Here is a 13624-nt window from a genome sequence, read left to right as displayed (position 1 = left end):
ACCTCGATGTCCTCCAATGACCATGGACCTCGACATCCTCCAATGACGATGGACCTCGATGTCCTCCAATGACCATGAACCCTGATGTCCTCCAATGACGATGGACCTCAATGTCCTCCAATGACCATAGACTTGATGTCCTCCAATGACCGTGGACCTCGATGTCCTCCAATGACCATAGACTTGATGTCCTCCAATGACCATGGACCTCGATGTCCTCCAATGACCATGGACCTCGATGTCCTCCAATGACCATGGACCTCGATGTCCTCCAATGACCATGGACCTCGATGTCCTCCAATGACCATGGACCTCAATGTCCTCCAATGACCATGGACCTCGATGTCCTCCAACGACTGTGGACCTTGATGTCCTCCAATGACTGTGGACTTTGATGTCCTCCAATGACCATGGACCTCAATGTCCTCCAATGACCATGGACCTCGATGTCCTCCAACGACTGTGGACCTTGATGTCCTCCAATGACTGTGGACTTTGATGTCCTCCAATGACCATGGACCTCGACGTCCTCCAATGACCATGAACCTCGATGTCCTCCAATGACGATGGACCTCAATGTCCTCCAATGACCATAGACTTGATGTCCTCCAATGACCATGGACCTCGATGTCCTCCAATGACCATGGACCTCGATGTCCTCCAATGACCATGGACCTCAATGTCCTCCAATGACCATGAACCTCGATGTCCTCCAATGACGATGGACCTCGATGTCCTCCAATGACGATGGACCTCGATGTCCTCCAACGACCATGGACCTCGATGTTCTCCAACGACCATGAACCCCGATGTCCTCCAATGACGATGGACCTCAATGTCCTCCAATGACCATAGACTTGATGTCCTCCAATGACCATGGACCTCGATGTCCTCCAATGACCATGGACCTCGATGTCCTCCAATGACCATGGACCTCGATGTCCTCCAATGACCATGGACCTCGATGTCCTCCAATGACCATGGACCTCGATGTCCTCCAACGACTGTGGACCTTGATGTCCTCCAATGACTGTGGACTTTGATGTCCTCCAATGACCATGGACCTCGACGTCCTCCAATGACCATGGACCTCGATGTCCTCCAACGACTGTGGACCTTGATGTCCTCCAATGACTGTGGACTTTGATGTCCTCCAATGACCATGGACCTCGACGTCCTCCAATGACCATGGACCTCGATGTCCTCCAATGACGATGGACCTCGATGTCCTCCAATGACCATGGACCTCGATGTCCTCCAATGACCATGAACCTCGATGTCCTCCAATGACGATGGACCTCAATGTCCTCCAATGACCATAGACTTGATGTCCTCCAATGACCATGGACCTCGATGTCCTCCAATGACCATGGACCTCGATGTCCTCCAATGACCATGGACCTCGATGTCCTCCAATGACCATGGACCTCGATGTCCTCCAATGACCATGGACCTCGATGTCCTCCAACGACTGTGGACCTTGATGTCCTCCAATGACGGTGGACTTTGATGTCCTCCAATGACCATGGACCTCGATGTCCTCCAATGACCATGGACCTCGATGTCCTCCAACGACTGTGGACCTTGATGTCCTCCAATGACTGTGGACTTTGATGTCCTCCAATGACCATGGACCTCGACGTCCTCCAATGACCATGGACCTCGATGTCCTCCAATGACGATGGACCTCGATGTCCTCCAATGACCATGGACCTCGATGTCCTCCAATGACCATGGACCTCGATGTCCTCCAATGACCATGGACCTCAATGTCCTCCAATGACCATAGACTTGATGTCCTCCAATGACCATGGACCTCGATGTCCTCCAATGACCATGGACCTCGATGTCCTCCAATGACCATGAACCTCGATGTCCTCCAATGACCTCCAGCATCTCCAATGGGTTCCATTGCCCATGGACCCACCCCATTGGCCATGGACCCACCTCAGGCCATGTCCTCCAATGGGCGCCCCCCACGCGCCCCATGGATGGAGGCAGCGCGAAGGACCTTGCGTGTCTCCGGCGCGTTCCTTGCTCTCTTAACTTAAGGACCTTATTTAAAGCCATGGATGCAACCACCCCACTGCTCCTTGGGGTCTCCTCTTGTGTCGTGTGTCCCCCCCCCCAATGCCAGGAGATGGGAATGTCCCCCCATGGAGATGGGGGGGTCCATGGGGTTGGGATGGGATGGATTGAACGGGGCTTCCAGGTCAACCCCACATCAGGAGCCTATGGGGAAGGCAGGTCCCTGATGCGACCCCATGGAAGACCAACACCGATATAGGGAGCACCACGATGGGAGCTCCCTTGGGATGACTGGGACCAGTTTAGGGTGGATACTGGGACCAGTTCAGGGCTATATTGCTATTGCTGGTCATTATCTATGGTTCCATGGTGGGGTATGGGGTATGGGGTATGGGATATGGGGTATGGGATATGGGGTATGGGGTATGGGATATGGGATATGGGATATGGGGTATGGGGTATGGGGTATGGGATATGGGGTATGGGGTATGGGATATGGGGTATGGGATATGGGGTATGGGGTATGGGATATGGGGTATGGGATATGGGGTGTGGGGTATGGGATAAGGGATACAGGGTATGGGATATGGGGTGTGGGGTATGGGGTATGAGGTATGGTGTATGGGATATGGGTTATGGGAAATGGGATATGGGATACGGGGTATGGGATATGGGGTATGGGGTATGGGATATGGGGTATGGGGTGTGGGGTGTGGGATATGGGGTGTGGGATATGGGGTGTGGGGTATAGGGTATGAGGTATGGGATATGGGGTATGGGAAATGGGATATGGGATATGGGGTATGGGATATGGGGTATGGGGTATGGGGTATGGGATAGGGGGTATGGGGTATGGGGTATGGGATATGGGGCATAAGATATGGGGTATGGGGTATGGGACACCCAATGACACCCAATGACACTCAATGACACCCAATGACACTCAATGACACGTAATGGCACCCAATGACACTCAATGGCACCCAATGACACCCAATGACACACAATGACACTCAATGACACACAATGACACTCAATGACACTCAATGACACCCAATGACACCCAATGACACTCAACGACACTCAATGACACCCAATGACACTCAATGGCACCCGACACCCAATGACACTCAAAGACACCCAATGGCACCCAATGACACCCAATGGCACCCAATGGCACCCAATGACACTCAATGACACCCAATGACACCCAATGACACTCAATGACACTCAATGACACCCAATGACACCCAATGACACTCAATGACACCCAATGACACCCAATGACACTCAATGACACCCAATGATACCCAATGACACCCAATGATACGCAGTGACACCCAATGACACCCAATGACACCCAATGACACGCAACGACACGCAACGACACCCAATGACACCCAACGACACTCAATGACACCCAATGACACGCAACGACATGCAACGACACCCAATGACACCCAACGACACTCAATGACACCCAATGACACGCAACGACACTCAATGACACCCAATGACACCCAACGACACCCAATGACACTCAATGGCACCCGACACCCAATGACACTCAAAGACACCCAATGGCACCCAATGACACCCAATGACACCCAATGACACCCAACGACACCCAACGACACTCAACGACAATGACACGCAATGACACCCATCGGTATCGCGTTAGCGGCTCGTTAGCATGTAACTAGCATCTCATTAGCATGTCGTTAGCATGTCATTAGCATGTCGTTAGCGCGTCACGGGATGAAGCCCAGGTCCTCGTCACGGAGCTCATCCCGGAGCCAGGGCAGGGCCTCGAAGACGTTGACGTGGAAATCGCGGGCGTAGGAAGGGGGCCGGGGATGGCGGCAGGAATCCAGCACCCCCCAACTGATCACCCCCACCTGCAGGGGGTGCGGGGGGGGGGGTCAGTGGGGGGCCCTAGGGGGCGCTATGGGGCACTGGGGGGGTCAATGGAGGCCTATGGGGCACGGGGGGGCAATGGGGGCCTATGGGGCACAGGGGGGGCAATGGGGGCCTATGGGGCTCTATGGGGCACAGGGGGACAATGGGGGCCCTATGTGGCACAGGGGGTCAAGGGGGCCTTATGGGGCACAGGGGGATCAATGGGGGCTCTATGGGGCTCTATGGGGCCCAGGGGGTCAATGGGGGCCCTATGGGGAACAGGGGGTCGATGGGGTCTCTATGGAGCCCTATGGGGCGCAGGGGGTCGATGGGGTCTCTATGGGGCTCTATGGGGCACAGGGGGTCAATGGGGCCCTATGGGGAACAGGGGGTCGATGGGGTCTCTATGGGGCCCTATGGGGCACAAGGGGGCAATGGGGGTCCTATGGGGCACTATGGGGAACAGGGGGTGGATGGGGTCTCCATGGGGCCCTATGGGGCACAGGGGGTCGATGGGGTCTCTATGGGGCCCTATGGGGCACGGGGGGTCAACAGGGTCTCTATGGGGCCTGGGGCATCCCAGTCCATCCCAGTGCATCCCCAATGACCCCCCCATGCATCCCAGGGCATCCCAGTGCATCCCAGTCCATCCCAATGCATCCCAGTCCATCCCAGTGCATCCCCAATGACCCCCCCAGTGTATCCCCAATGCATCCCAGTGCATCCCAGTCCATCCCAATGCACCCCAGTGCACCCCAATGACCCCCCCCATGCATCCCAGTGCATCCCAGTCCATCCCAATGCATCCCAGTCCATCCCAGTGCAACCCCAATGACCCCCCCCATGCATCCCAGTGCATCCCAGTGCATCCCAGTCCATCCCAATGCATCCCAGTCCATCCCAGTGCAACCCCAATGACCCCCCCCATGCATCCCAGTGCATCCCAGTGCATCCCAGTCCATCCCAGTGCAACCCCAATGACCCCCCCCATGCATCCCAGTGCATCCCAGTGCATCCCAGTATCCCCAGTTCACCTGGAAGTAGCGCTTCCCCCTGCTGACAATGAGGGGACCCCCAGAGTCACCTGTAGGGGGCAGAGGCACTGGGATGGACTGGGGGGGTCGGTACTGGTCCATACTGGTCTATACTGGTCTATACTGGTCTATACTGGTCTATACTGGTACTGCTCCATTACTGGTCCCTACTGCTCCATACTGGCCTATACTGGTACTGCTCCATACTGGTCCATTACTGGGCCCTACTGCTCCATACTGGTCTATACTGGTCCCTACTGGTCACTACTTCTCCATACTGGCCTATACTGGTCTACACTGGTACTGCTCCATACTGGCCCATTATTGGTCCCTACTGCTCCATACTGGTCCATTACTGGTCCATACTGGTCTTTACTGGTCTATACTGGTACTGGTCCCTACTGGTCTATACTGGTTTATACTGGTCCATACTGGTCTATACTGCTCCATACCGTTCCATAGTGGTCTATACTGTTACTGCTCTATACTGGTCTATACTGGTCCCTACTGCTCCATACCGGTCCATACTGGTCTTTACTGGTCTATACTGGTACTGGTCCCTACTGCTCCATACTGGCCTATACTGCTTCGTACTGCTCCATACTGGTCCATGCTGCTCCGTACTGCTCCATACTGGGCCCTACTGGTCCATACTGGTCTGTACTGGTACTGCTCCATACTGGTCTATACTGCTCCGTACTGGTCCGTACTGGTCCCTACTGGCCTATACTGGTCCCTACTGGTCTATACTGCTCCATACTGGTCCCTACTGGTCTATACTGCTCCATACTGGTCCATACTGGTCCCTACTGGTCGCTACTGGTCCCTACTGGTCTATACTGGTCTATACTGCTCCCTACTGGTCTATACTGGTCCCTACTGGTCTATACTGGTCTATACTGGTCTATACTGATCCCTACTGGTCTATACTGGTCCCTACTGGTTCCTACTGGTCTATACTGGTCTATACTGGTCTATACTGGTCCCTACTGGTCCATACTGGTCCCTACTGGTCTATACTGGTCCCTACTGGTCCCTACTGGTCCCTACTGGTCTATACTGCTCTATACTGGTCTATACTGGTCCCTACTGGTCTATACTGGCCTATACTGGTCTATACTGGTCCCTACTGGTCTATACTGGTCTATACTGGTCTATACTGGTCCCTACTGGTCTATACTGGTCTATACTGGTCTATACTGGTGTATACTGGTCTATACTGGTCCCTACTGGTCTATACTGCTCTATACTGGTCTATACTGGTCCCTACTGGTCCATACTGGTCTATACTGGTCCCTACTGGTCTATACTGGTCTATACTGGTCTATACTGGTCTATACTGGTCTATACTGGTCCCATACTGGTCTATACTGGTGTATACTGGTCTATACTGGTCCCTACTGGTCTATACTGCTCTATACTGGTCTATACTGGTCCCTACTGGTCTATACTGGTCTATACTGGTCCCCCCAGCACTGACCCCGGCACACGTTGGGGTCCACCTCGGGGTCGCTGCCGCCCGTGCACAGGAAGCGGGGGGTGATGACGTCATCGAGAGCCGAGGCGTTCACGTAGAGGGGGGCCCGGAGAGCATCGGCCTCACAGCGAGCCCGCTGGGGGCAATGGGGGGCAATGGGGGTCAATGGGGGTCAATGGGAATCAATGGGATCAATGGGGGGCAATGGGGGTCAATGGGGGGCAATGGGGGGCAATGGGGGTCAATGGGAATCAATGGGATCAATGGGGGGCAATGGGGTCAATGGGGCAATAGGGGTCAATGGGGGTCAATGGGGGCAAAGGGGGGCAATGGGGGGCAATGGGGGTCAATGGGAATCAATGGGATCAATGGGGGGCAATGGGGGTCAATGGGGGGCAATGGGGGGCTATGGGGGGCAATGGGGGGCAATGGGGGTCAATGGGGGCTATGGGGGTCAAGGGGGGTTATGGAGGCTATGGGGTGCAATGGGGGGCAATGGGGGGCAATAGGGGTCAATGGGGGTCAATGGGGGGCAATGGGGGCAATGGGGGTCAATGGGGGCAATGGGGGCAATGGGGGGCAATGGAGGGGAATGGGGTTATAATGGGGGCAATGGGGGGCAATGGGGGGCAATGGGGGTCAATGGGAGGCAATGGGGGGCAATGGGAGGCAATGGGGGGCAATGGGGGGCAATGGGGGGCAATGGGAGGCAATGGGGGGCAATACGGGTCAATGGGGGTCAATGGGGATCAATGGGGGGCAATGGGGGCAATGGGGGGCAATGGGGGGCAATGGGGGTCAATGAGGTCTATGGGGTCAATGGGATCAATGGGTGCCAATGGGGATTAATGGGGGCAATGGGGAGCAATGGAAATCAGTGGGATCAATATGGGGCAATGGGGGCAATGGGAGGCAATGGAGGTCAATGGGGGGCAACGGGGGGCAATGGGGATCAATGGGGGGCAATGGGGGGCAATGGATGCAGTGGGGGTCAATGGGGTCTATGGGGTCAATGCGCATCAATGGGGACCAATGGGGATCAATGGGGGTCAATGGGGATCAATGGGGGCCAATGGGGGTCAATAGGGAGGAGTGGGAGTAATGGGTCACTATGGTCCTCTATGGTCTCTATGGGGTCTCTGGGGCTCACTGGGGCTCTATGGGGCTCACTGGGGCTCTATGGGGCTCTATGGGGCTCACTGGGGCTCACTGGGGCTCTATGGGGCTCACTGGGGCTCACTGGGGCTCTATGGGGCTCTATGGGGCTCTATGGGTCCCACCTGCTCCCCCAGTTTGATCCGCACTCGCCGTCGCTGCAGCTCCTTGGGGCCGGTCTGGGCCACGAAAAAGGCCTCCACATCCTTGGGGGGCAGCAGGAGGCGCCCTATGGGGCAGAGGGGCCACGTGTGGGGCTCTATGGGGCCTCTATGGGGCGCTATGGGGCGCTATGGGGCGCTGTGGGGCTCACTGTGCTCCTCGCAGCTGGTGCTCTCCGGTGGCAGCCTCAGGGCTCGGGAGGCTCCTTCAGTGCAGGGGAGGCAAATGGGGCTGGGGGGGGGGACATGGGGGTCAGCGCCCCACTGCCTGCCCCATGGAGACTCCCTCTGCCCCATAGACACCTCCCTGCCCCATGGATACCCCTCTGCCCCATGGAGACCCCCTGCCCCATGGAGACCCTACCTGCCCCATAGACACCTCCCTGCCCCATAGACATCCCCCTGCCCCATGGAGACCCCCTGCCCCATGGAGACCCTACCTGCCCCATAGACACCTCCCTGCCCCATAGACATCCCCCTGCCCCATGGAGACCCCCCCTGCCCCATGGATACCCCTCTGCCCCATGGAGACCCCCTGCCCCATAGACACCCCCCCTCCCCCATGGACACCTTCCTGCCCCATGGAGACCCCCCTGCCCCATAGACATCCCCCTGCCCCATGGAGACCCCCCCTGCCCCATGGAGACCCCCCTGCCCCATGGACATCCCCCTGCCCCATAGACACCCCTCTGCCCCATGGACACCCCCCTGCCCCATAGACACCCCCCCTGCCCCATGGACACCCCCCTGCCCCATAGACACCCCCCATGCCCCATGGAGACTCCCTCTGCCCTGTAGACAACCCCCCTGCCCCATGGACACCTCCCTGCCCCATAGACATCCCCCTGCCCCATGGAGACCCCCCCTGCCCCATGGAGACCCCCCTGCCCCATAGATCCTGCCCATCCCCATAGTCCCCTATAGAGCCCCCCCCATATCCCCCATACCCCCCATATCCCCCATACGCCCCCCATAGCCCCCCATAAACCCCATAGACCCCCATAGACCCCCATAGCCCCCCATAGCCCCCCATATCCCCCCATTATTCCCCATCCCCCCTCCCCCACCCCTCCCCTTTGGCCCCGCCCCCCGCGTCTCACCGCGCCCTCGGCCCCGCCCCCACGTGCGCGCGCAGCTCCAGCAGGGCCAGGTCGTAGTCGTAGAACTCCGGCACCCCCCGCGCCCGGCGCGCGCCCAGCGAGAAACCCGGATGGAGGCGGAGCGAAGAGACCGGAAGGGGCGGGGCCGAGCCTGGGGAGGGAGGGAGGGGGCGGGGTCAGAGGGGACCCGGAATGGAGCAGAAATGGACCCAAAATGGAGTAAAAATAGAGCTGAAATGGAGCTGAAATGGAGCAGAAATGGAGCTGAAATGGAGCTGAAATGGAGCTGAAATGGAGCTGAAATGGAGCAGAAATGGAGCTGAAATGGAGCTGAAATGGAGCAGAAATGGAGCAGAAATGGAGCTGAAATGGAGCAGAAATGGAGCTGAAATGGGGCAGAAATGGAGCTGAAATGGAGCAGAAAATGGAGCTGAAATGGAGCAGAAATGGAGCAGAAATGGAGCAGAAATGGAGCTGAAATGGAGCAGAAATGGAGCAGAAATGGAGCTGAAATGGAGCTGAAATGGAGCTGAAATGGAGCAGAAATGGAGCAGAAATGGAGCAGAAATGGAGCAGAAATGGAGCTGAAATGGAGCTGAAATGGAGCAGAAATGGAGCAGAAATGGAGCTGAAATGGAGCTGAAATGGAGCTGAAATGGAGCAGAAATGGAGCAGAAATGGAGCTGAAATGGAGCTGAAATGGAGCAGAAATGGAGCAGAAATGGAGCAGAAATGGAGCAGAAATGGAGCTGAAATGGAGCAGAAATGGAGCTGAAATGGAGCTGAAATGGAGCTGAAATGGAGCTGAAATGGAGCTGAAATGGAGCTGAAATGGAGCAGAAATGGAGCAGAAATGGAGCAGAAATGGAGCTGAAATGGAGCAGAAATGGAGCAGAAATGGAGCAGAAATGGAGCTGAAATGGAGCTGAAATGGAGCTGAAATGGAGCAGAAATGGAGCAGAAATGGAGCTGAAATGGAGCAGAAATGGAGCTGAAATGGAGCTGTAATGGAGCTGAAATGGAGCTGAAATGGAGCTGAAATGGAGCAGAAATGGAGCAGAAATGGAGCAGAAATGGAGCTGAAATGGAGCTGAAATGGAGCTGAAATGGAGCTGAAATGGAGCAGAAATGGAGCAGAAATGGAGCAGAAATGGAGCAGAAATGGAGCTGAAATGGAGCTGAAATGGAGCAGAAATGGAGCCGAAATGGAGCCGAAATGGGGCAGAAATGGAGCTGAAATGGAGCTGAAATGGGGCAGAAATGGAGCTGAAATGGAGCTGAAATGGAGCTGAAATGGAGCAGAAATGGAGCTGAAATGGAGCAGAAATGGGGCAGAAATGGAGCTGAAATGGAGCTGAAATGGAGCTGAAATGGAGCAGAAATGGAGCTGAAATGGAGCTGAAATGGAGCTGAAATGGAGCAGAAATGGTGCAGAAATGGAGCTGAAATGGAGCTGAAATGGAGCAGAAATGGAGCAGAAATGGAGCAGAAATGGAGCAGAAATGGAGCTGAAATGGAGCAGAAATGGAGCAGAAATGGAGCAGAAATGGAGCAGAAATGGAGCTGAAATGGAGCAGAAATGGAGCAGAAATGGAGCAGAAATGGAGCAGAAATGGAGCTGAAATGGAGCAGAAATGGAGCTGAAATGGAGCTGAAATGGAGCAGAAATGGAGCAGAAATGGAGCAGAAATGGAGCTGAAATGGAGCTGAAATGGAGCTGAAATGGAGCAGAAATGGAGCTGAAATGGAGCAGAAATGGAGCAGAAATGGAGCAGAAATGGAGCTGAAATGGAGCAGAAATGGAGCAGAAATGGAGCAGAAATGGAGCTGAAATGGAGCAGAAATGGAGCAGAAATGGAGCTGAAATGGAGCTGAAATGGAGCTGAAATGGAGCAGAAATGGAGCAGAAATGGAGCAGAAATGGAGCAGAAATGGAGCTGAAATGGAGCTGAAATGGAGCAGAAATGGAGCAGAAATGGAGCTGAAATGGAGCTGAAATGGAGCTGAAATGGAGCAGAAATGGAGCAGAAATGGAGCTGAAATGGAGCTGAAATGGAGCAGAAATGGAGCAGAAATGGAGCAGAAATGGAGCAGAAATGGAGCTGAAATGGAGCAAATGGAGCTGAAATGGAGCTGAAATGGAGCTGAAATGGAGCTGAAATGGAGCTGAAATGGAGCAGAAATGGAGCTGAAATGGAGCAGAAATGGAGCAGAAATGGAGCAGAAATGGAGCAGAAATGGAGCAGAAATGGAGCTGAAATGGAGCTGAAATGGAGCAGAAATGGAGCAGAAATGGAGCTGAAATGGAGCAGAAATGGAGCTGAAATGGAGCTGAAATGGAGCTGAAATGGAGCTGAAATGGAGCTGAAATGGAGCAGAAATGGAGCAGAAATGGAGCAGAAATGGAGCTGAAATGGAGCTGAAATGGAGCTGAAATGGAGCTGAAATGGAGCAGAAATGGAGCAGAAATGGGGCAGAAATGGAGCTGAAATGGAGCAGAAATGGGGCAGAAATGGAGCTGAAATGGAGCAGAAATGGAGCTGAAATGGAGCTGAAATGGAGCTGAAATGGAGCAGAAATGGAGCTGAAATGGAGCAGAAATGGAGCTGAAATGGAGCTGAAATGGAGCAGAAATGGAGCAGAAATGGAGCTGAAATGGAGCAGAAATGGAGCTGAAATGGGGCAGAAATGGAGCTGAAATGGAGCTGAAATGGAGCTGAAATGGAGCTGAAATGGAGCAGAAATGGAGCAGAAATGGAGCAGAAATGGAGCTGAAATGGAGCAGAAATGGAGCAGAAATGGAGCTGAAATGGAGCTGAAATGGAGCAGAAATGGAGCAGAAATGGAGCAGAAATGGAGCAGAAATGGAGCTGAAATGGAGCTGAAATGGAGCAGAAATGGAGCAGAAATGGAGCTGAAATGGAGCTGAAATGGAGCAGAAATGGAGCTGAATTGAAATGGAGCAGAAATGGAGCAGAAATGGAGCAGAAATGGAGCAGAAATGGAGCTGAAATGGGGCAGAAATGGAGCTGAAATGGAGCTGAAATGGAGCTGAAATGGAGCTGAAATGGAGCTGAAATGGAGCAGAAATGGAGCAGAAATGGAGCTGAAATGGAGCAGAAATGGAGCAGAAATGGAGCAGAAATGGAGCTGAAATGGAGCTGAAATGGAGCAGAAATGGAGCAGAAATGGAGCTGAAATGGAGCAGAAATGGAGCTGAAATGGAGCTGAAATGGAGCTGAAATGGAGCTGAAATGGAGCAGAAATGGAGCAGAAATGGAGCAGAAATGGAGCTGAAATGGAGCTGAAATGGAGCTGAAATGGAGCTGAAATGGAGCAGAAATGGAGCAGAAATGGGGCAGAAATGGAGCTGAAATGGAGCAGAAATGGGGCAGAAATGGAGCTGAAATGGAGCTGAAATGGAGCAGAAATGGAGCCGAAATGGAGCCGAAATGGGGCAGAAATGGAGCTGAAATGGAGCTGAAATGGGGCAGAAATGGAGCTGAAATGGAGCTGAAATGGAGCTGAAATGGAGCAGAAATGGAGCTGAAATGGAGCAGAAATGGGGCAGAAATGGAGCTGAAATGGAGCTGAAATGGAGCTGAAATGGAGCAGAAATGGAGCTGAAATGGAGCTGAAATGGAGCTGAAATGGAGCAGAAATGGAGCTGAAATGGGGCAGAAATGGAGCAGAAATGGAGCAGAAATGGAGCAGAAATGGAGCAGAAATGGAGCTGAAATGGAGCAGAAATGGAGCAGAAATGGAGCAGAAATGGAGCAGAAATGGAGCTGAAATGGAGCAGAAATGGAGCAGAAATGGAGCAGAAATGGAGCAGAAATGGAGCTGAAATGGAGCAGAAATGGAGCTGAAATGGAGCTGAAATGGAGCAGAAATGGAGCAGAAATGGAGCAGAAATGGAGCTGAAATGGAGCTGAAATGGAGCTGAAATGGAGCAGAAATGGAGCTGAAATGGAGCAGAAATGGAGCAGAAATGGAGCAGAAATGGAGCTGAAATGGAGCAGAAATGGAGCAGAAATGGAGCAGAAATGGAGCTGAAATGGAGCAGAAATGGAGCAGAAATGGAGCTGAAATGGAGCTGAAATGGAGCTGAAATGGAGCAGAAATGGAGCAGAAATGGAGCAGAAATGGAGCAGAAATGGAGCTGAAATGGAGCTGAAATGGAGCAGAAATGGAGCAGAAATGGAGCTGAAATGGAGCTGAAATGGAGCTGAAATGGAGCAGAAATGGAGCAGAAATGGAGCTGAAATGGAGCTGAAATGGAGCAGAAATGGAGCAGAAATGGAGCAGAAATGGAGCAGAAATGGAGCTGAAATGGAGCTGAAATGGAGCTGAAATGGAGCAGAAATGGAGCAGAAATGGAGCTGAAATGGAGCAGAAATGGAGCTGAAATGGAGCTGAAATGGAGCTGAAATGGAGCAGAAATGGAGCAGAAATGGAGCTGAAATGGAGCTGAAATGGAGCAGAAATGGAGCAGAAATGGAGCAGAAATGGAGCTGAAATGGAGCAGAAATGGAGCAGAAATGGAGCTGGAGCTGAAATGGAGCAGAAATGGAGCTGAAATGGAGCAGAAATGGAGCAGAAATGGAGCAAATGGAAATGGAGCTGAAATGGAGCAGAAATGGAGAAATGGAGCTGAAATGGAGCTGAAATGGAGCTGAAATGGAGCTGAAATGGAGCAGAAATGGAGCAGAAATGGAGCAGAAATGGAGCTGAAATGGAGCTGAAATGGAGCTGAAATGGAGCAGAAAT

At 53.4% G+C, this 13624-nt stretch overlaps 1 protein-coding gene across 1 annotated transcript; it reads right to left on the bottom strand.

Annotated features, from left to right (window-relative positions):
* Positions 1 to 3779: 3779 nt before the first annotated feature.
* LOC130599840 (complement factor B-like) lies at positions 3780 to 9005 on the bottom strand (the record flags this gene model as incomplete). The annotated part of the gene is made up of 6 exons (XM_057410617.1): positions 3780 to 3926; positions 4962 to 5011; positions 6442 to 6574; positions 7719 to 7822; positions 7907 to 7986; positions 8855 to 9005. Coding segments are annotated over 6 exons (665 nt in total), but the record flags the coding sequence as incomplete, so codon positions are not given.
* Positions 9006 to 13624: the final 4619 nt, after the last annotated feature.

The sequence above is a fragment of the Pezoporus wallicus genome, unplaced genomic scaffold, assembly GCF_028554395.1.
Source record: "Pezoporus wallicus isolate ANWC-B61680 ecotype Strahan unplaced genomic scaffold, APGP_CSIRO_Pwel_v1 contig_8489, whole genome shotgun sequence".
Taxonomy (NCBI): Eukaryota; Metazoa; Chordata; class Aves; order Psittaciformes; family Psittacidae; genus Pezoporus; species Pezoporus wallicus.
Note: the sequence above shows the minus strand (reverse complement) of the source record. Positions and strands in the feature narration are given on the sequence as shown.